This window comes from Pseudorca crassidens, chromosome 1 (assembly GCF_039906515.1).
Source record: "Pseudorca crassidens isolate mPseCra1 chromosome 1, mPseCra1.hap1, whole genome shotgun sequence".
NCBI lineage: Eukaryota > Metazoa > Chordata > Mammalia > Artiodactyla > Delphinidae > Pseudorca > Pseudorca crassidens.
Window position 1 is genome coordinate 124,598,661 of NC_090296.1, and position 25,078 is coordinate 124,623,738.

Sequence of the window (25,078 nt, forward strand, 5' to 3'; positions counted from 1 at the left end):
GCTGACAGGGTCTTGGTCTCCAGCCAGGTGTCAGCCCTGAGCCTCTGAGGTGGGAGAGCCGAGTTCAGGACACTGGACCACCAGAGACCTCCCGACCCCCCATAATATCAACTGGCGAGAGCTCTCCCAGAGATCTCCTCCTCAACGTTAAGACCCAGCTCCACGCAATGGCCAGCAAAGCTCCAGTGCTGTATGCCCCATGCCAAACAAGGCAGGAACACAACCTCACCCATTAGCAGAGAGGCTGCCTAAAATCATACTAAGTTCACATACACCCCAAAACCCACCAACACACGGCACTGCCCACCAGAGAGACAAGATCCAGCCCCACCCACCAGAACACAGGCACTAGTCCCCTCGACCAGGAAGCCTACACAACCCACTCAACCAACCTCACCGACTGTGGGCAGACACCAAAAACAATGGGAACTAAGAAGCTGCAGCCTGTGAAAAGGAGACCCCAAACACAGTAAGTTAAACAAAGTGAGAGGACAGAGAAATATACAGCACATGGAGGAACAAGGTAAAAACCACCAGTCCAAACAAATGAAGAGGAAATAAGTAGTCTACCTGAAAAAGAATTCAGAATAATGAGAGTGAACATGATCCAAAATCTTGGAAATAGAATGGAGAAAATACAAGAAATGTTTAACAAGGACCTAGAAGAACTAAACAGCAAACAAACAATGATGGACAACACAATAAACGAATTTAAAAATTCTCTAGAAGGAATCAATAGCAGAATAACTGAGGCAGAAAAATGGATAAGTGACATGGAAGATAAAACAGTGGAAATAACTACTGCAGAGGAGAATAAAGAAAAAAGAATGCAAAGAATTGAGGACAGTCTCAGAGACCTCTGGGACAACATTTAACATACTAACATTCGAATTATAGGGGTCCCAGAAGAAGAAGAGAAAAAGAAAGGGACTGAGAAAATATGTGAAAAGATTATAGTTGAAAACTTCCCCAACATGGGAAAGGAAATAGTCAATCGAGTCCAGGAAGTGCAAAGTCCCATACAGGATATATCCAAGGAGAAACACACAAAGACACATATTAATCAAACTAACAAAAATTAAATACAAAGAAAAAATATTAAAAGCAGCAAGGGAAAAGCAACAAATAACATACAAGGGAATCCCCATAAGGTTAACTGCTGATCTTTCAGCAGAAACTCTGCAAGCCAGAAAGGAGTGGCAGGACATATTTAAAGTGATGAAAGGGAAAAACCTACAAACAAGATTACTCTACCCAGCAAGGATCTCTACCCAGCAAGGATCTCATTCAGATTCAGCGGAGAAACTAAAACCTTTACAGACAAGCAAAAGCTAACAGAATTCAACACCACCAAACCAGCTTTACAACAAATGCTAAAGGAACTTCTCTAGGCAGGAAACACAAGAGAAGGAAAAGCCCTACATAAGCAAACCCAAAACAATTAAGAAAATGGTAATAGGAACATACATATCAATAATTACCTTGAATGTCAATGGATTAAATGCTCCAACCAAAAGACATAGACTGGCTGAATGGATACAAAAATAAGACCCATATATATGCTATCTACAAGAGACCCACTTCAGACCTAGGGACATGAACAGATTGAAAGTGAGGGGATGGACAAAGATATTCCATGCAAATAGAAATCAAAAGAAAGCTGGAGTAGCAATTCTCATATCAGGCAAAATAGACTTTAAAATAAAGACTATTACAAAAGACAAAGAAGGATACTACATAATGATCAAGGGATCAATCCAAGAAGAAGATATAACAATTGTAAATATTTATGCACCCAAAATAGGAGCACCTCAACACATAAGGCAAATACTAACAGCCATAAAAGGGAAAATTTAGAGTAACACAGTAATAGTAGGGAACTTTAACACCCCACTTTCACCAGTGAACAGATCATCCAAAATGAAAATAAATAAGGAAACACAAGCTTAAAATGACACATTAAACAAGCTGGACTTAATTGATATTTATAGGACATTCCATCCAAAAAGAACAGACTACACCTTCTTCTCAAGTGCTCATGGAACATTCTCCACAAGAGATAATATCTTGGGTCACAAATCAAGCCTTGGTAAATTTCAGAAAACTGAAATCATATCAAGTATCTTTTGCAACCACAACACTATGAAATATCAATTACAGGAAAAACAACTGTAAAAAACACAAACACATGGAGGCTAAACAATACGTTACTAAATAACCAAGAGATCACTGAAGAAATCAAAGAGGAAACCAAAAAATACCTAGAGACAAATGACAATGAAAACACGATGACTGAAAATCTATGGGATGCAGCAAAAGCAGTTCTAAGAGGGAAGTTTATAGCAATACAATCCTACCTCAAGAAACATCTCAAATAAACAACACTAACCTTACACTAAAGCAATTAGAATACTCTGGTTTCTCTTCAGATAGAATAAATCTTTCGCCTTTTACAAAAAAAAAAAAAAAGCAATTAGAGAAAGAAGAACCAAAAAAACACAAAGTTAGCAAAAAGAAATCATGTAGATCAGAAATAAAGGAAAAAGAAATAAAGGAAACAAGAGCAAAGATCAATAAAACTAACAGCTGGTTCTTTGAGAAGATAAACAAAATTGATAAACCATTAGCCAGACTCATCAAGAAAGGGAGAAGACTCAAATCAGCAGAATTAGAAATGAAAAACGAGAAGTAACAACTTACACTGCAGAAATACAAAGGATCATGAGAGATTACTACAAGCAACTATATGCCAATAAAATGGACAACCTGGAAGAAACGGACAAATTCTTAGAAAACCAAATCTTTCTGAGACTGAACCAGGAAGAAATAGAAAATATATATAGACCAATCATGAGCACTGAAATTGAAACTGTGATTAAAAATCTTCCAACAAACAATAGCCCAGGACCCAATGGCTTCACAGGTGAATTCCATCAAACATTTAGAGAAGAGCTAACACCTAGCCTTCTCAAGCTCTTCAAAAATACAGCAGAGGGGGCTTCCCTGGTGGTGCAGTGGTTGAGAGTCCGCCTGCCGATGCAGGGGACACAGGTTCGTGCCCCGGTCCAGGAAGATCCCACATGCCGCGGAGGGGCTAGGCCCATGAGCCATGGCCGCTAAGCCTGCGCATCCGGAGCTCGGCAATGGGAGAGGCCACAACAGTGAGAGGCCCACGTACCGCAAAAAATAAAAATAAATAAAAAATACAGCAAGGGAGGAACACTTCCAAACTCATTCTATGAGGCCACCATCACCCTGATACCAGAACCAGACAAAGATGTCCCAAAAAAGAAAGCTACAGGCCAATATCCTGAGGAACACAGATACAAAAACCCTCAACAAAATATTAGCAAACAGGGCTTCCCTGGTGGCACAGTGGTTGAGAATCTGCCTGCTAATGCAGGGGACACGGGTTCAAGCCCTGGTCTGGGAAGATCCCACATGCCGCTGAGCAACTAGGCCCAAGAGCCACAACTACTGAGCCTGCGTGTCTGGAGCCTGTGCTCCGCAACAAGAGAGGCCGCGACAGTGAGAGGCCCACGCACAGCGATGAAGAGAGGCCCCCACTTGCCACAACTAGAGAAAGCCCTTGCACAGAAACGAAGACACAACACAACAGAAATAAATTAATTAATAAACTCCTATCTCCATCATCTTCTTTAAAATACTAGCAAACAGACTTCAACAGCACATTAGAAGGATCATACGCCAGGATAAAGTGTGGTTTATCCCAGGAATGCAAGGATTCTTCAATATACCCAAATCAATCAATGTGATACACCATATTAACAATTTGAAGAATAAAAACCATATGATCATCTCAATAGATGTAGAAAAAGCTTTCGACAAAATTCAACACCCACGTATGATAAAAACTCTCCAGAAAGCAGGCTCAGAGGGAACCTGCCTCAACATAATAAAGGCCATATATGACAAACCCACAGCCAACATCGTTCTCAGTGGTGAAAAACTGAAACCATTTCCTCTAAGATTAAGAGCAAGACAAGGTTGCCCACTCTCACCACTATTATTCAACATACTTTTGGAAGTTTTAGCCACAGCAATCAGAGAGAAAAAGAAATGAATCCCAATCAGAAAAGAAGTAAAACTGTCACTATTTGCAGATGACATGATACCGTGCAGATGACATGATACTGTACATAGAGAATCCTAAAGACGCTACCAGAAAACTACTAGAGCTAATCAATGAATTTGGTAAAGTAGCAGGATACAAAATTAATGCACAGAAATCTCTGGCTTTCCTATAAACTAATGATGAAAAATCTGAACGTGAAATCACGAAAACACTCCCATTTACCATTGCAACAAAAAGAATAAAATATCTAGGAATAAACCTACCTAAGGAGACAAAAGACCTGTATGCAGAAAATTATAAGACACTGATGAAAGAAATTAAACATGATACAAATAGATGGAGAGATATACCATGTTCTTGGATTGGAAGAATCAACATTGTGAAAATGACTCTACTACCCAAAGCAATCTACAGATTCAATGCAATCCCTATCAAACTACCACTGGCATTTTTCACAGAACTAGAACAAAAAATTTCACAATTTGTATGGAAACACAAAAGACCCCGAATAGCCAAAACAATCTTGAGAACGAAAAACGGAGCAGGAGGAATCAGGCTCCCTGACTTCAGACTATATTACAAAGCTACAGTAATCAAGACAGTATGGTACTGGCACAAAAACAGAAAGACAGATCAATGGAACAGGATAGAAAGCCCAGAGACAAACCCATGCACATATGGTCACCTTATCTTTGATAAAGGAGGCAAGAATATACAGTAAAGAAAAGACAGCCTCTTCAATAAGTGGTGCTGGGAAAACTGGACAGCTACATATAAAAGAATGAAATTAGAACACTCCCTAACACCATACACAAAAATAAACTCTAATGACCTGAATGTAAGGCCAGACACTATAAAACTCTTAGAGGAAAACATAGGCAAAACACTCGATGATATACATCACAGCAAGATCCTTTTTGACCCACCTCCTAGAGAAATGGAAATAAAAGCAAAAATAAACAAATGGGACCTAATGAAACTTCAAAGCTTTCACACAGCAAAGGAAACCATAAACAAGACAAAAAGACAACCCTCAGAATGGGAGAAGATATTTGTAAACGAAGCAACAGAGAAAGGATTAATCTCCAAAATATACAAGCAGCTCATGCAGCTCAGTAACAAAAAAACAAACAACCCACTCCAAAAATGGGCAGAAGACCTAAATAGACATTTCTCCAAAGAAGATATACAGATTGCCAACAAACACATGAAAGGATGCTCAACATCATTAATCATTAGCGAAATATAAATCAGAACTACAATGAGGTATCATCTCACACTGGTCAGAATGGCTATCAACAAAAAATCTACAAACAATAAATGCTGGAGAGGGTGTGGAGAAAAGGGAACCCTCTTGCACTGCTGGTGAGAATGTAAATTGATACAGCCACTATGGAGAACAGTATGGAGGTTCCTTAAAAAACTAAAACTAGAACTACCATACGACCCAGCAATCCCACTACTGGGCATATACCTTGAGAAAACCAAAATTCAAAAAGAGTCATGTTGGGCTTCTCTGATAGTGTAATGGTTAAGAAGCTGCCTGCCAATGCAGTGGACACGGGTTCAAGCCCTGGTCTGGGAAGATCCCACATGCCACAGAGCAACTAAGCCTGTGTGCCCCAACTACTGAGCCTGCGCTCTAGAGCCTGTGAGCCACAACTACTGAGCCCACGTGCCACAACTAATGAAGCCCGCGTGCCTAGAGTCCGTGCTACGCAACAAGAGAAGCCACCACAATGAGAAGCCCACATACCGCAATGACGAGTAGCCCCCGCTTGCAGCAACCAGAGAAAGCCTGCACACAGCAATGAAGACCCAACACAACCATAAATAAATAAATAAATTTATTAAAAAAACAAAGAGAGTCATGTACCACAATGTTCACTGTAGCACTATTTACAATAGCCAGGACATGGAAGCAACCTAAGTGTCCATCGACAGATGAATGGATAAAGAAGATGCAGCACATACATACAATGGAATATTACTCAGTCATAACGAGAAACGAAATTGAGTTATTTGTAGTGAAGTGGATGGACCTAGAGTCTGTCATACAGAGTGAAGTAAGTCAGAAAGAGAAAAACAAATACCATATGCTAACACATATATACGGAATCTAAAAAAAAAAAAAAAAGGTTCTGAAGAACCTAGGGGCAGGACAGGAATAAAGACGCAGACGTAGAGAATGGACTTGAGGACACGGGGAGGGGGAAGGGTAAGCTGGCATGAAGTGAGAGAGTAGCATTGACATATATACACTACCAAATGTAAAATAGCTAGCTAGTGGGAAGCAGCTGCATAGCACAGGGAGATCAGCTTGGTGCTTTGTGACCATCTAGAGGGGTGGGATAGGGAGGGTGGGAGGGAGACACAAGAGGGAGGGGATATGGGGATATATGTATACATAAAATTGATTCACTTTGTTATACAGCAGAAACTAACACAACATTGTAAAGCAACTATACTTCAATAAAGATGTTTAAAACAAAAAAAAAACTTAAAGACAACATGATCAGAAAACAAGAAGCAAACTACAGACAAAACTATAAGGGGTCAAAATAAGAGAGTTATCAGACACAGATTTTAAAATAACTATGCTGAGTATGTGTAAGAAAAGGCAAGATTGAAAACCTTGGCAGAAAATTAAAATTATAAAAATGAACTATATAGGAATTCTGAAGCTTAGAAATACAGTTACTGAAATTAATAACTTAATGGATGAGTTTACCACCATGGAGACTTGGAAGAGAAATTCAGTATGCTAGAAAAATAGGTCAGAAAACATCCCAAATGAAGCCAAGAGAGAGAAAAATGTGGAAAATGCAGATAATAAACAAGACATAGGGAAATGTATTGAAAAGGCTAATCATATATGTAGAGTCCTGGAATGGGACAGATGCAATATTTGAAGAGAGAATGCCTGATAATGTCTGAAAATTTTCCAGAACTGATTAAAGGTTTCGTGAGATTTACGCACTATAAATACTTCAAGAGAAACAATGGAAGCTATAATAAGGGAATGATATCTTTGAGGTGCTGAAAGAAAGGAATCTCCAAACTAAAAATCTATACACAATAAAAATACTTTCCAGGGGCTTCCCTGGTAGCACAGTAGTTGGGAGTCTGCCTGACAATGCAGGGGACAGGGGTTCGAGCCCTGTTCTGGGAAGATCCCACATGCCGCAGAGCAACTGGGCCCGTGAGCCACAACTACTGAGCCTGCGCATCTGGAGCTTGTGCTCCGCAACAAGAGAGGCCGGGAGAGTGAGAGGCCCGCGCACCGCGATGAAGAGTGGCCCCCACTTGCCGCAACTAGAGAAAGCCCTCACACAGAAACGAAGACCCAACACAGCCAAAAATAAACACATAAATAAATAAATAAATAAAATTCACCTCTTAAAAGAAGAAAATTTAGGGTACTGAAAATTATATATATAAAAAAAATACTTTCCAAAAGTGAAGTCCAAATAAAGATATTTTCCTATAAGCAGACCCACACTGAAGGAAACAAAAAAGGATATTCTTCACGCAAGAGAAAGAAGATCCTAGATGGAAACCTGGAGAATAAAGACCATGAAAAGAGCTAATATGTACAAAGATCCAAATGAATACTGATGAATTATGTAACAATAATGTATAAGGTTTTAGATAAATATAGAACTAAATGCATGACAACAACAGCACGTATTTGGCAGGGTGTACATGTTCTAAGGTCTTTGCCTTGACAAGGAAAAGGAAAAACACAAATTAACAAATTTATATTATACTTTGACAAGCTAAGGATATGTATTATAATTGTAAGGTAGTAAATCAGAGTAAAGGATGATAAGCACCAAGCTAACAGAGGTGGGAAACTGGAGTAATAAAAAAAAAAAAAAAAAAATCCAAAAGAATGTGGGGGAAAAAAGCATGGAGCAAGGACAAGTAAATGAGACAGATTTAAACCCGAATAGCAATACCAACATTAAATGCAAATAGATAATTGCTCCAATTAATCTGACAACGATCATCAGACCTGATAAAAATATATAATGGCAAGATGAGAGAACAGAACCTCAGCTAACTCTCTGGCTGCACAATTCTCTGTTTCAAATTTTCAGTCCTGGAAACTGAGGTTTCCAAAAGAATAAAACTTTTTCTCTCAATGAACTGAAGTAAAGATGGTAGCTGAAGTGGCCAAGAGTGTTAGAGGTCAGTCTCTAGTGGCCAGGAGACCAAGAAGGCTACACCTCACTTTCCTACAACAGAGGAGCAGAGTAAATAGCATACTGCCTCCATGAAGATATGTCAGGAAGTCTAAGAGAAATTACTTCTGATTTCTGTGTTCAAATAAATGAGAAGAAACTAACACCTCTTATAAAATCAATTTGCAAGTAAAAGAGCTAAACAAACATTTGTTTCATCCAGTTATTTCTAAGGAACACAAAACTACAGTTTTAACTGGAAAAATAACCAGGATAATTCCAGTACCTTACTACCCATCCTCAAGTAAGATTCTGAGGAACATGTAAACTATGTAAATTCAATCCTAATAGGAGAGGGAGATAAAAAAGCACACTTCTGACGGCTAAAACAGATAATCTTAGCTATCTACTGCAAGGCAGAAAAAGAAGAAATCTACCCACACAAGAAACTAGCTTAATGACAGTTATTACAATCTACTTCCAAATAAATAGCTTACCTTTTATCTACAACTTAACAGATAAAGAAAGGCATAGATGCAAAGCTTGGTAAAGTACAACTTCATTTAATTTTCTATATTTCAGATCTTTAAATATGTGATCCCAAATGAGTGACTACAACACCTTGTTTTTATATATATAAATTTATTTATTTTTGGCTACATTGGGTCTTCATTGCTGCATGCGGGCTTTCCCTAGTTGCAGCGAGCGGGGGGCTACTCTTGGTTGCAGTGCGCGGGCTTCTCATTGCATTGGCTTCTCTTGTTGCGTAGCACGGGCTCTAGGCACGCGGGCTTCAGTCGTTGTGGCTCACGGGCTCTAGAGCACAGGCTCGGTAGTTATGGCACACAGGCTTTGTTGCTCCACGGCATGTGGGATCTTCCCAGACCAGGGCTCGAACCCGTGTCCCCTGCATTGGCAGGCGGATTCTTAACCACTGTGCCACCAGGGAAGCCCCAAAACCTCTTTTAATTGATTATGTGACAGTGAGAACTCCCTTCATTTTAAGTAATCCTTCAGATTAACTATTCTACATCAAAACACAAGGATTCTATTCCATAAACTCTGTACCTTGGAACTCAGTAATCAAGATTTTACAGAAATAAAAAGGCATGGGGTTGTGGGGGGGTTGTTTACAGGCATTGGTGGGTGGGGTGGAGGAAGGTTTCTGTTTAAATAGATATGCAAGAGGGAATTCCCTGGTGGTCCAGTGATTAGGACTCTACGCTTTCACTGCCAAGGGTCCGGGTTCAGTCCCTGGTTAGGGAACTAAGATCCTGCAAGGAACTAAGATCCCACAAGCCGTGCAGTGTGGCCAAAAAAAAAAAAAAAAAAAGATATGCGAGCTATTGTGGTATACTAACTCAGAAACTAAGAACCTCAGGTTTTACACGGATGTCATAAAGTTATCCGATTTCCAAATCAACATCTTGGGCTTCCAAGCTATTCTCAGCCATGAGGCACATTCTATTTTTAAAAGACTAGAGCCATCATCAGATGGCTCTAAATAGTTATACATCACCTCCTTATATTGAATTGAAAATTGTCTCTTTACAGCTTGACTTACTAATTCTATTGTCATGGCTTGTGTTCATCAAAAACTAATCAAACTAATATTTATACACATACAGCCCTTCAAATAGTTGAAGACAAGGTATCAGGAACCCCCATGTTCTCCTTTCCAAATCTATAATTTCCCCTGCTATCTTAGGACATGGTATGGAATCTTTCTAATCCTTGCTACTATTCTCTAAATAAACCCAGATTTGTCTAAATAAACCCTTCCTAAAGTACAACCTCAAAATTCAACTCAGTAGATCAGATGTGGCCTGAAAAGCCAGACCACCACTTCCTTACCAAGTTGCTGACAAATCTAACAGGTCCCATTCCCTCCTACCCCTTCCCCTTCCCCATCCTTGTGTCATGTTACATCTCAAGTTTCATTTTCTTACTCTTTATGACCCTCAAGTTGTCACCATGGCCATCCAAGGCCCTAAATACTGTTCATGCTCCTTCTGTGACTCCTTCTTTCTGAGTCATACTTGCTAATCCTCCAAAGTCTATGAATCCCGATACTAGTAACTTGGCAATTGAGTTTAAGATCCTCTTAGTAAGGTCAGTTAGCTCAAGGCAATCACATTCTTCCCAGGCCTCTCAAGAAATACTTCAACCCTAGCAAAGGCCCTTCTTTCTGATATCAGGAACCATGGTTCAGAAACAAATCCAACAGAATTTCAGCCATTTACCTCCCAGATCATCCCCTCCCTGAAGTTCTACCTAAAGCAGGAAAATATAATGAAAACGCTATCTGCAGTCACAAAACCTTCAGTTTCCTGGTCAAGATTTCAGATTCCCTTAAAAGATATCTCTGAAAGACGAAGTAAGAGGGGAGGGGCCCACATCAGTCTTCAAAGATATTGATAAGGTTCTATTTCTTAAGCTTGGTGTTGGGCCTATGGGAATATGATTTAATATGATTGCTTAGATTTCAGGTTAAAAATATTTTGCATGTATTTTTTAAAAAGATACATTCTTAGGGTTTTTCTTCACCATATGCATCAGTAAAAATACAGTCACTAGCAATTTCAGTAAATATATACCAGATTCACTCTCTAGGAAGACAACCCAGTTGATAGCCACAATAATTTCTACAATAACAAAGCTGTGGGAAAACAATGACATTTGACATTTGGGCTATTTGAAGAAAGTTCAATCATAAATGAGGATATAAGCCCAAACAAGAATATACACACACAAAAGCTAAGTAAGCAGCTTTCAGAAAATTACCCTTTTTGCAAGTATAAAAGTATCCTTTCATGTCTTTTGTTTTCTTCCTTCAAAACATCTCATATCCATCTATTCTCACCTATTCCTACCACTACCAACCTTCATTGCTCTTTGCTCAGATTAAAATCAAAGTCCCCAACTAGTCTCCCAGAAATCTACTCTATCCTATCTACTCTGATGCTGAAGGCATACTAATTCTTCTTTAAAAATAAAATAAAAAGCCTAACAGATCAATCATGCCCCTGCCTAAAAACCTCTGTTGGCTTTTTACTGCATTAAGGTAAGCTCCCAGACTCTTCATCATGATCTCCAAAGCCCTACAGTTTCCCTCACAGATTTCTCCCCAGAAAGACTACAGGCTCTTGAAGAACAGGGATTATTTAGATGCCCCATGTCCTCAAGCCTTCTATAGCACCTAGTGCATTGAAGTCCACCTAACTGAAATGGGGGGAAAAAAAAAGTTTACCTGCAAGACAACTGTTACACAATTTTTTCTCAATTTCAAAGAACAGGTCAAAAAGAAGCTCCAAATAATTAAAATATAACCCCTTAGAAACACTTCCTACTTTTTTTAAACAAAGATTTAAAACCACTACATTTTACGTAGATTCCATTGCTTTAACCTTTATTTTTTAGCATCTTTTAAAAACAAATATAACACATAAATTTAGAAAAGTGCATAAAATATAAAGGTACACCATTACAAACTAGCATGAAATAGTATCCATGCAACTACCACCCTGGTCAAGAAACAGACTACAGTCAATAAACAAGAAGCCCCCATGTGTCCCTTTCAGCTCACAACTCCCTCCCCTCTTAGCTAGATGTACTTGCTATCCTAAACTGTCTGGTAATCACATCTTCGTTTCTCTTGATAGTTTTATTGCCCAAGTATGAATCCATAAATATTTCTCATTTTTGTTCCACTAAGAAGCCTTTTTAGAATAATTTTTTCCTAACTCCTCCCCGTCCTGCTCCCCGACAAAACTTTTAATACCACAGACATACTGTGTATCTATTTATGTATTGTGGCCCTTTGAAGGGCTACAGACTATTGTAATATTTAAGACTTTTTCACTCCAAGGACCAATTTTCACCCCATTCGGGGGAATACTGCCTCCGATGAGAAGGCATGCTTAAATAATATAATTCAGTTTTACCTATTTTTGAGCTGTACTAATGAAATGGTACAAAACATGTTTTGGGAATATGGTTTCTTTTGCTCAACACTGTGTTTAAGATTCATCTATCTTGTTGCACATAGCTCTATTCCGTTTTATGAATACCACAGTGCTCCATTCTATTGGAACAGACACTTGGGTTATTTTTATTTGAGGCTATTATAAACAATGCTGCTTTGAACATTCTTGTGTTTGTCTCCTGGTGCATCTAAGTACTCATTTCTTGCAGGTTATATATCTAGGAGGAGAATTCCTGGACCACAGGATATGAGTATCTTCTACTTTACCAAGTTATACCAAATGGTTTTCCAAAGCAATTGTACAAATATACGTTGCCATTAGAAGCATATGGAGTCCCCTTACAATTTTCTTACCTTAAAAGAGAAGTTAAGCAAAATATATTCTATGCCTTCTTTTTCTTTTAAGATCTGAAGATCACTGTGCAAAGGACTATCAGGATCAACCCTAAGAATTACAAAACAAAAAACAGTTCAAACAAAAAGTCAGATTTTTTTTCTCACTAAACTCAAAAATGAACCATTCCAAGAGCTAAAACAGAGCCCCTAGGGTAAATTCCAAACAGAGAAGGTCTAAAGCTGCTCTATGGTTCCTGGAAAAACAAATTAACTATAGCCTCCAACGCCTTGGGATTAAATGTCCAAAAAGAGATCACAGTATTCTACACCTACTCTCCTAAGGGCATGCAAAGTTAGCAGTTATTCTAAAGGAAAGGGTCATATGTACATAATCTTCTCAAGAAAGTCTGCTTCTCTCAAACTGTATTATTAGACAAGGGGTTCAAGGAGAGAAATTTACCATGGACAAGACCAGAAAAAGTGAAATCACTAAAAAAATCTAAATTTGTCTACAACTGTTCTATATATTCAGGCCCTACTCAAATTTCTTATTTCAAATATAAACTGGTTGTCACAGTCAATCTCATCAAGTTATTTATACACTTTTGTTTGTATAGTTCCTAATTGTCTCATTAACTCCATGAAACACTTTTTCCCACAGCTGGCTCTTCTTTTTCTCCTCCTTCTTTCTCACTTTACTTATTAAGCCCAAGAAACAACTCATTTTAACAACCTAAGAACTATTTCTACAGAAACAGTAAGTAAAAGCCACAGTAAATAGGTATCAAATTAAGGGGGAAAAAAATCTCCACTGTGATAGTCTACCATTAAAAAGAGTGGATTAGCATAAAAAAGCACTTACTTCTGCAGTTTAACATGCCAGTCATATAAACTGTCATTTATGAGTTCCACTGAATAAATCCCTGTAAAGGTATAGGGCATGTTAGTTACTCTTCATTTGATCTTATAACTATTGCTCTGGTGTAAATATATACACTAAATAGCCAACAAAAGCTACGAATTTTGCCATTAAAACATGGAACAACTAAGCTGCATTATAAATATTTTGGTGCTGGAGCTGAGTATCTTATACCGTTAACAGATGAACAACTAAAGCCATCAATGAAGAGTATTTTTGGGGTTGAAAAACTGTTTACCATTAATTGTAAGAGGAAAAAAAAGCTTATGCAAAATCATATGTACTTAAGACTTTTCTCCTATGCATATATGCAAACAGTTCTATTAAAATGGAATCTCTCTACATACAGTTTTATAATCTTTCTTCAACTTTTTGGGACATCTTTCCATTAGAATATAAAAATTTATTGTCAATCTTTTTAATAACTGTAGTAATTTATTTTATGGATAAGCCATAACTTAATTCCACCATATAGCTGGTTATTAATTTAATTTTTTGCTACTACAAATAATGCAGTAACAAACAAGTGATGACTGAACATTTTAAGGTAAACCAGTATTCAAATATTTAACTTTATTATGTTTCTACACACAAACTTTTAGATTTCTTTTAAGAGGAACTGTTAGGACACCAAAACTTCTAACAACCTCAGAAACAAATTTGACTTATCTTGGACTCTATAAAGTAGGGGGGTTTTTTTGCTTGTTTGTTTTTAAGTAAGCTCTAATGATTTAGACTTGATCACTCCGAAAAATTCTTAATGGATCATAATGCTACCTTTTCAAACAAACTAAAGTTTGGCTCTTTCTCTTATTCAATACTGTTAGACTCTCTGCAATAATCTGAGGGAATTTTATTTCAATTAGAGAGATTCCATAATATTTAAGCCTTATTGGGTAAGAAAGAACTCTTAAGTCAAACTATAAATTTTTAAAAGTAATACCATTAACTACAATAAGAGTTGATTATGTTGTTTTCAAAAAAAGGAAAAAAGAACATAAAAATCAACTTGACAACAGTTCTCTGTTCATACAATAAACATATACTCATTTATTTTCCAAAGCATATATTTCTTGTACCTTTCCCAGAAGATAAAAATCATGAGTTAATCCCCATCAGCAAGAAGATAAAAAATTATGTGTCCATAAAAACATTTTTAAAAATCCAAACAAGTGAACTCATCCTATTTTACCCCGTCTTTTGGTAACTTGATTAAATTTGTGTTTCACATTCCTAAAATAAAGTTAATAAACATTTCTGTTTCTGTCCAGTTATACTATAAGAAATGAAGTTACTATCTGAAAATTTAAAAGGGCATAAGGACAACAGCAGAGATCCAGAGGTCCTTACCTGTTTTATAACTCTGTGATCTGTATATGTCCCTGAGCTCTTTCATAAGTCTATCTGAAGCTTGTACAGACCCAGACACTGCACCCTGAAACATAAAATTTGCTGTTTACCAGGATCTACTGATTTAAATAACTAAAGATTTAAGGTATCTGAACCTGAAATAAACGTTTACAATGATATCGTAAAAATGGATCACCACTCAACATTTTAAGAAGTCAAAAAAGTTAAGTTCAATTAAATCAATGATCATGAAGTTTCAGTAGGAATATAAATTTGGGGCAGGTCTGACTCATTTACTATTTGTCATCTGAAAAAAAATAAATAAACAGCTAACCTATGTTCAGATCACCATGGCCACTCCAATAGCCTAGAACTAGTAAGGGTCTATTTCAAATTCCATCAATTAAAAAAAAATTTATTAATTTTTTTCTTCTTTACGATTTTATTTGGGGTGGGCAGTTTTAGGTTCACAGCAAAATTGAGAGGAAGGTACAGAGATTCCCCATATAGCTGCCCCCCACAGTGCATAGTCTCCCTCATTATCAGCATCCTTCAGAGGTACATTTCTTACAACTGATCAACCTATTTGGACACATCATTACTCCTGAAGTCCATAATTTACCTTAAGGTACCTTTACCTTTTGGTGCTGTACATTCTATGGATTTGGATAATGACAAGTATCCGCCCATCATAATAACATAGAAAGTATTTTCATTGCCCTAAAAGTCCTCCATGCTCCGCCTATTCATCCCACCCCCCACCCCGAAACCCCTGGCAACCACGGATCTTTTTACTGTCTCCATAGTTTTGCCTTTTTCAGAATGTCATATAGTTGAAAACACAGTCTGCAGCCTTTTCAGATTGGCTTCTTTCACCTAGTAATATGGATTTAAGGTTCCTCCATGTCTATATCCTGTCCTTGACAGCTCATTATTTTTTTTTTTTTTTAGCAGGGACTAATATTCCACTGCCTGGATGTACTATAGTTTATTTATCCATTTTCCTACTGCTTCCAAGTTTTGGCAATTATGAACAAAGCTGCTATAAACATCTACATGCAGGTTTTTGTGTGGACATAACTTTTCAATTCATTTGGGCAAATACCAAGGAGCTCAATTGCTGGATTGTATGGTAAGAGTATGTTTAGTTTTGAAAGAATCTGTCAGCCAGTCTTCTAAAGTGGCTGTGCCATTTTGCGTTCCCATCAGCGATTAGAAAAGTTTCCTGTCGCTCCACATCCTCACCAGCATTTGGTGTTTTCAGTGTTCCAGATTTTGGGCATTCTAATAGATGTGTAGTAGCTCCATGCATTTTTGGAAATACTAGAAGACCCTCAATGTGATACATTAACTAAAGCAGGTCCCTTAATCAGACTATAAGAATCTTATACTAACTATCTAGTTTACATATTAAGAAATTGAGAAACAACATGTCCACATATATGCAACTGGTTTCAGTTCTTTTCAGTGTTCCACCTTCTCTGAAGATGAAAATGCACCAGTATCTTATCCTAAGACTGAATATGAATGGAACTATTTATCGTAAGACAAAAACATTTAGAATGTCTTCTGAATTAAAAAAACCTGACCTTGTAAAATTTTAAATGTTGCACCTTCAAAAGTTGCACTACACTTTGAGGTGGGGTAGAAAATCAGGTTTACAAAAGAAATCAAATGGGAAGGCATATAAACGTTAAAAGACTTTGCTTAGTTTGTCATGTGATAGTGTTCAATAATTTGTAGTTTTGACTATAACACACAAACTGGAAGCAATCACAAGATACAGAAAGTATCGTAAATATCTTTAACTTAGATACTACAAGCTTTTTTAAAAAAAAATAATCAAGATAAGGACTTGGCTAAATTTCTTTGCTCTCTAAAGAAAGATTTGCCAATTACATTAATACAGTAAATAGGACTGAAGAAGTGAGAGTAATCTACCTGTTTACAACACTTGTCATCTCCTTGCATAACAATTCATTCCCTGTGTTTGAGAACCTATGCTCAGGACAAAAGAACTGGTTCTCAGATTTCATGGGTTTGATAAATAGCTCTAAAACAAAGGCAGTAAGTAAATAATAAGTATTGAGATGGATAGCTAGACTTTAGTTTGATATTTCCCTACTCTGGGCATTTTATATACATCGTTCTCATTTATTATTTACAGGAATCATCTAAATGGTACATAATGTCCACATTATAGAATTGAGGAAAATGAAGCCACACAGCTGTGTTTGTCACCATGCTGCTTCACATAAAAGATGTTAAGTCAAAAGAAAAAATTACTTTTGGTTCAGTCAGGGCAGGACAAACCAGATGGCAGCTTCATGAAGAAGAAAGAATTTGAATCATACTTTGTACGAGAGACTGAATTTAAATTTGCACATCCCACAGGAGAAAGGTAAGGAGAGAAAACAGGATAAACAAGTTGGAAAGTCAATGATTTCAGATGAACGGGGTAGAAAGTGCCTATCAATAGATGAGAAATGTTGTGGGGGGGGGGGTGGGAAACTAGGGCAACAAAACATATGGCTGAATCTACAACCAAGGCAGGGATGGAGGGGGGTGGCTTTGATTGGTATCTTATTGAATTGCCCTGTATTTATATTATTCCTATACAGCTGACTCTTGAACAACACAGGTTTGAACTGCGTGGATCCACTTACATGCAGATTTTTTCAATACGTACTACACAATCTGCAGTTAGTTGAATCCTCGGATGTGGAACCGTGGATATGGAAGGCTGGCTGTAAAGCTATACGTGGATTTCGGTGCAAGGTCAGCACCCCTAACCCCAGCATTGTTCAAGGGTCAACCGTAATTACTTAACCACAAAAGTCCAGGTTCTATACATTTACACATACTTACATTTAGATGGTCTTGCCTTTGAGTCTTCCTAATTTTCTCTAATATTGCCAAATTTTCTTTTTCAATTCCTTCATCCTCTGACTTTTTCCCACTAATAGGCTCTTCTTCCTTCATTTCATAATGATCTAAGTCTTCTATATCCTAAAAAAATTTAAAAATTTAGCTTATTCAAGCTCATGTCAAAAGCTAAATTATTCCTGACTCAGAGAACAAAGAGAATACATGTATCCTAAAAAAGCCTTCACATTCCATTCAAAAGGTTCTCTCCTTTTATATACTATACTTTAAAGCTAGAATCTGAGTAAAGCATATTTAATAGTTTTACAAAGCCATAACTACTACCAAATGAGCCATCTTAAATTGCTTTAAATCTCCTATTAAAGGGAACTTTTGCAACAGTTTAGCATGAGGTACCAAGAACCATAACTCGACTTCTAGAAATCTACTAGATTCAGTTTAGAAATTAGTCTAAAATGTGAACACAGATTTAGGCATAAAGATGCCTATTTCAACTTTATAACCACAAAAACAAAATCTTCATGCGCAAAATATCAGAACAGTTAACTTAATTCAATGGAATACCGGAAGACCATTAAAATGCCAACACAGCATAATGGTTTCTTCTGTATCAATAATGAAATGAAAAACACAGAATACAAAAATGAATATATAGAATCTTAGTTATGCCAAAATAAGCATAGAAAAAAAGAATAGGAGGACACATACTGAAATACTAATAATTATCAATAGAGACATTTAGTGCTTTTCCTTTTCCAAGTTTTCTGTAGTGAGCACCTATTGATTTTTATAATTAGGAAAAAAGTTAGAAAAAGAATTTGAGTATCGCTAAGCCAACATCTTTAATCACTACAACATTCTTCTCCCTCCCTTCCCTTAGCATCAGCTCTTACAAATTTAAAAATTCTGCATAGATTTGTATAATAAATCCTAACCTTTTTCTATTACCTTTCTTCTAACTTTACCTCAATCATCAAAATCTCTAAAGAAGTAGTTTATACTTTATCTCCACTTTATCAAGCAGACTAATTCACTGTGATTTCTAGACCAGGTTAATAATTTAGACCACTTTCGTCCAGACTCAATGGTCTTTTTCTTGGACTGCCATCTCTTCAGCTCCTATTACATTCCTTTCTTATTCATACCGTGTCTATGACTGCATGCTTCATGGAGCTCCCTCCCCCTGGTTTGCACCTTTCAGCTACAATTTTCTGTCCTACACTTGTTTTCTTCAGAGTTCTCACAAATACCCTTGGCCTGTACCTCCTCCTCCTCCTCCTCCAACTTCAATCTCAGTCATGTTCTAATCCACAAAATTTCTCCACTTGAGTATTAATCAACACAGAATTCATCATTATCATCTTTACAAAACAATATTCACTGTACACTATTCTCTGCTTAAGGCCTTACCAACAATCATACCAAATATAAACATATTTGTCTCTAATTCAAGACTTAGCCATCTGCCTTTTCTAGCCAAACTTGCTTTCCAAGACTCCAATACAGCAATGTCCTTCTCCCAAAAGGACAGCGTCCAATGCACCCAAACACACCATGCCCAGGGTTGTTCTGGGCCTTTTTACCACATTATTTTAGTTGCCTAGGATATCTTTTCACCTATCCTAATTTGACATCTCCAAAGTCCATCCCACCTTTGTAGATTTCCCTAAATGCTGCTGTCCTTTCTTCATATTATCTTGTGAGGGGAAAAAAGAAAGGTACATAAACTCTTTGAGTACAATGTCTACTTTATTGTACATTGGACCCATGGTAAAGGTTTAATTTTTCTTTTTTTCTTATTTATTTATTTTTGGCTGTGTTGGGTCTTTGTTGCTGTGCACGGGCTTTCTCTAGTTGCGGCAAGTGGGGCTACTCTACGTTGAGGTGCACAGGCTTCTCATTGTTGTGGCTTCTCTTGTTGCAAAGCACGGGCTCTAGGTGTGCGGGCTTCAGTAGTTGTGGCACGTGGGCTCAGCAGTTGTGGCTCACGGGCTCTAGAGAGCAGGTTCAGTATGTGTGGCGCACGGGCTTAGTTGCCCTGCGGCATGTGAGACCTTCCCAGACCAGGGCTCGAACCCACGTCCCCCTGCAATGGAGGGCAGATTCCTAACCACTGTACCACCAGGGAAGTCCCAGTTTAATGTTTTCTTGCAGTTTATTCCTAAGTTAAACTGCATGAAAACATTTAAAAAAAAAATCTATCCCCCCAAAAATCATTCTAACTGGACAATGTTAAGAACTATTTTACTTCCAGACTCACAAAACAAACCAACAACTATTTTAGTTCTAAGGCATTCTAAGAAGTGTATTTTAGATTTAAGGTAATAACCTAAATTAATTCTAAGATCCAAACAGAAAAATGTTTTAAAACCAAGACTGTGGAACTCAAATCTCTTGTATCAGGTCAATGTAGAGACACAGATTCTTCATTATGAAGTTTGAATTTAAATGCAAAGACTCAGAGCCTAAAAACGTCTAAAATTTTATCAATGGCTGGCAACTAAACTGACTTAAGCTCAGTGTCTTTGGAATTTCCTCTTTGATATTCTTAGATGATTTTTCAACATGAGATAGTTTTCATTACTTCGAGTGAATAGTCACTGAAATGTGGTCAAATTCTCCTTTTATTCAAACACAAAAATTCTGAAACTTCGTAGTTCCTATTCTTAAACCAAATCAGGTTAAGTACTGATTACTATTAAATGTAAATATAATTTTAGTGCTAAATGTTAAGAGCTCTTATTTTCCATGAAATAAAATCCAAGGACATCAGATAAGAAATTTGCTAAAAAGTATACGATGAATTAGAGGTAAAGCCAGATTTTAGAAATTGTATTAAATTACAAATTCAATGTGCTTCTCATTATTCCACATTAACAATGGTTTATAAAGGAGATTAGAAAATTAATAAAATGTTCAAAAGTGAAGATAGTTATGAAATGTTATTCTTATATAAAATACCTACTTCAGCCATCTCTTCCTCTTCCTCCTCTTCTGAAGTCACTTCTTCTGCTGTCCCATTCTGCAAAGAGAAAAGAGTTTGCCAGGACTACACAGAATAAGTAAGCAAACACTGAGTACTTCAGAAGATTTTAGGGACAAAGTATCAATCATCTGTCACTGCAGTTCCACTAAGAGCTTATTAAAGTTGAAACATTTACTTTTAAATTCAGCTTTGATTTGACAAATAATATGTATCAGCTTTTTAAGAAGAAGCAATTTTGAAAAATTCAACTTAATAGATGCCTTAGAAATTAAGAAAGGCAATTAGTCAAATATAAAGCAAAACAGAAAAAAAATTTAAACATATTCTAATTTAAAGTCAGAAAACATTTTACACATATAGCTACGTGTATAAGGCTAATGGCTTCTTTTGCTTAAAATACCCCAGACGATGGGTTTCTTAAAATATCTACCTTTTTAGCTTTGAAAAGCCTGAATCTTTCCATAAATTCTACTGGCTTACATTTTAAAAGGTCAAATGTGTTACACAGGCATAGACACTGTACAAAACTAAAAGTTACAAAGTGATCACCATTTCACTAAGGAGCTATTTTTCTTTTTTTTTTTTTTAAACAACATGTCATTTACCACAATATTTCTGTATAAGACACAATTTAACACTCATTCACAACGAATCTGACGAGGTTTCAAGAAGGGCCTTCATACCTAGTTTTGTCAGAGTTCATAAAGACAAGCTTCCTGGACCACAGCACAGTTCTCTACGACACAATATATAAAAATTTAGTAGGATTTTTTTCCCCTAGAAATTCTTGCTGTATTTGTTCCAACTACAGCTGGTAAGGATCACACTCATATAGGACGCCAACCTTGCTGGCCTCTTAGTGTGTCAGAACCAGAGAGAAAAGACAATTTTTTAATGTAACTCAATGCAGCAGCAAAATTTCTTAACAGATTTATCTCTCCCTTTTACTCAGGAGTTGTAAAAGTCCACCTGCCAGCACGTCCCCATTCACGTGCCACAGGCAGAGCACAGGTGTGCAAAACCAGAAAGGGGAGGCCATAGCACAGAAGACTGACAATTGCTGAGGACACTCATAACAACTGATACTGATCAATGGTATACCTCATCTATAAATGAGTAGATAACCAAGCATCACCAGATATTTGAAGAAAACTAGCAATCTGAAAGAAAGCACCAAGTTGAACAAGCAGAAAAAGTGACCTGAAGCATTATTAATGAAGGCAATAAAACAGAATTTAAAAATCTAATAATTGGAATCTTTAGCAGTAATTGAGAAGATACTGCATCCACAAAACCTAACAAGATTATTATGTAAAGAACAAGAAAGTTTTGGAAAATCAAAAAGATCTCCCCTCAAAGAAAAAAAAAACTCAGAGGGGCCAGAGAGAACAATGGACCTAAATGAACAAAATATTTATGACTGAAGAAGACAACCAAACTGTGACATTCCCCTAAAATGTGGAGAAAAAGGAGGTGGGAGACGGGGAGAAGGTGATTAAAATAAGAGAAGAGTTAGGGAAATGGAAATAGGAATACAGAGATCCAATATTCATCCATCATTCATTCAGAAGATGAGGGAAAGGGACAAATGTTGCCAACCTAAAGAAGGACTTCATAATAGCAAGTGGCTCTGAATGCCCCAAAGGAATGTTGGAAATTAAAACCCCATACTTCACAGTTAAAGAAAAAAACCATGCCGACTTCCAGAAAGAAAAAATATAAAGAGCTAAGAATCAGACAGGCATCAGCCTTTTCATCTGTAACAACAAATACCAGAAGAAAAAAGTGTAAAGAACTTGGAAGAGACTCAATTATGAACTTAGAATTTGATATCTAGTTCTATCAGGATGGGAGCCATACCTGTGTTTGTTCAGCACTGGATCCTCAACATTTACATAGAGTACATAGAGTGCTTTACACAGAGTCAAATAAATATTTGTTAAATGAATAATAAAAACAGACACAGTATTCAAGGAACACTCTTCATACACATCCCCACAAATCCTTTCTAGAAAAAAGAGACATTATTCAGGGATATAGTTCAGAAAGGGGCAACCATGGAATACAAGAAACAGCAATAAGCGGAGACAACAGCAACATCAATGGTTAAGTCTAAGCAATTGCTGCTAATGCAGCTGAAAGGTTACAGGCCATATTCTCTGACCACAGTGAAAAACGAAAAACCCCAAAGCTGTCTGAGAATCTCTAAAAACATTTTTTTCTAAATAATTCTTGAATTTAAGAAGAAATGGACCCTCATGCCCCAGTAATCCACTCTTAAATACATGCCCAGAGACATACTTGCACGGGTGTACCATGTACTACAGACAAGAATGATCATGGTAGCACTGTTCCTAATAGAAAACTGGAATTAACCCAAATGTCAGTAAACAGTCAAATGGATAAGTATGTTATGGTACATTCAAACAATGGAATAAATACAGCAATGTAAAAGAACTACAGCTACACACAATATAAATGAATATACTCACAATGGTGAGCAAAGACAAACATGAAAGACTACATAGTATAACTTAATATGAAGCTCAAAAAACAGGCAACACTAAACCATATTGTTCAGGGTTGCATATATGAGTGATAAGACTAGAGAAAAGTAAGGAGAGGATTAGCATACAAGGGAATGATAATCTGAAAGGAGCCTGCAGAAGATTCTGCAGTGCTAGCAATGTTCTATTTCTTCACCTGGGTGGTGGCTAGGTGGTATAATTGTCAGGTATTCACCATAACTTTTATACTAAACTTATGTCTATATGCTTTCAATACATATTATTTCGAACTTTTTCTTGTAAAATATAAGAGTGATACGAACAAGAGATGGAATCAAACTACTTAGAAAACACAAACTATTTAGAAAATAAGTATACTAAATTTTAAAACCTGTGCAATAAAGTCAAACAGCACTCGGAAAAACACAAACACCCTTACATGTTTGATAAAAAAGCACTTTAAATCATATTGATCCAGTAAACTAAAAACGTAAAAGGAGACATTATTAAGACTGGACTGAAAAATAAAAACATTCAATTTAACAAATAAAACTAAGGGCCAGTTCTTTCAATAGACCATTATAATAAAACAGACAAGCCTCTGACAAGTAATCAAGGAAACTTCAGGATTATAACCACAGATGAAGATGATGCAAAAAGTGAATACTCTGCACATCTTTCCAAGAGCTTCAAATGTATAGATGAAGTTACCAATTTTTTAGAACCTAAAATTACTAAAACTGACAGAAGAAATGGAAAATCTAAATAGACTAATACACAGAAGAGAAAAATGGATCAGGTTCAGATCTTTGTTTAAATCAGGCTTTCTCAACTTTGGAACTATTGATATTTGGGGCCAAATAATTCTTTGTTGTGGGGAACTGTCCTGACATTGCAGGATGTTTAGTAACATCCTGTCTACCCACAAAAAGCCAACAGCACACTCCTCCAACCCGGCCAGCTATGACAATCCAAAATATAGCCAGATACTTCCAAATGCCCCATGGGAGGCAAAACTGCCCCCAGTTGAAAATTACAACTGTCCTAGATCTTAGGAAAAAAACAAAGGCTTGGGGCTTCCCTGGTGGCACAGTGGTTGAGAGTCCACCTGCCGATGCAGGGGACACGGGTTCGTGCCCCGGTCCGGGAGGATCCCACATGCCACGGAGAGGCTGGGCCCGTGAGCCATGGCCGCTGGGCCTGTGCGTCCAGAGCCTGTGTGTCAGGAGCCTGTGCTCCACAACGGGAGAGGCCACAACAGTGAGAGGCCCGCGTTCCGCAAAAAAACCAAAAACAAACAAAAAAACACAAAGCTTCCCAAGTCATGAGACTGCTTATACCCTGATACCAAAATGAAGCACGAAGAGCTTAAAGGGAAACAGACTATATTACAATCTCAGTTAAAGTATAAAAATCCAAAAATAAAGTATCACATCTATTGTGTTCCACCCCCAACTACCAACCTATGTAGGCGCCGAACGTTTATTATGGGAATGCAAGGATGACTCAAAATTAGGAAATTTCTTCATGTAATTCACAAGTTATATCTTGTGAATGGAATTAAATGCAGTCGTGAAAAACAAGGTAGATCTATATGTACTATGTCCATGATATATTAAGTTAAAAACCTAAGTTGCAAATATTCTAAAGAAGCAGATTGAACATAAAATATATTCTTCTCCCATCTCTTTCCTGAGGCTCCACTAGAATTACAATGAAGACATACGATGAAGAATAAACACTGTACAAACACATAATGGTAACAAAAAATAAAAGGGGGCTACCAGCAGAAAAAAGAATTCACTCATGCTAGAAGATGACAGTGA

General features: G+C 37.1%; 1 protein-coding gene across 8 annotated transcripts in view; it reads right to left on the reverse strand.

Annotated features, from left to right (window-relative positions):
* Window positions 1-25,078, reverse strand: part of UBE2Q2 (ubiquitin conjugating enzyme E2 Q2) — a 70,240-nt gene that overhangs the window by 26,720 nt on the left and 18,442 nt on the right. For 6 of the 8 annotated variants that reach the window (XM_067755098.1, XM_067755136.1, XM_067755109.1 and 3 more), the window contains 5 exons: window positions 20,725-20,781; window positions 17,742-17,882; window positions 14,874-14,958; window positions 13,467-13,527; window positions 12,623-12,713 (listed from right to left, as the gene is read on the reverse strand). In XM_067755098.1, coding sequence (XP_067611199.1) covers window positions 12,623-12,713; window positions 13,467-13,527; window positions 14,874-14,958; window positions 17,742-17,882; window positions 20,725-20,781 — 435 coding nt within the window. Of the gene's footprint in view, window positions 1-8,676; window positions 9,191-12,622; window positions 12,714-13,466; window positions 13,528-14,873; window positions 14,959-17,741; window positions 17,883-20,724; window positions 20,782-25,078 lie in introns of those variants that run through there. The other 2 variants (XM_067755126.1, XM_067755145.1) reach the window with 2 other exon arrangements.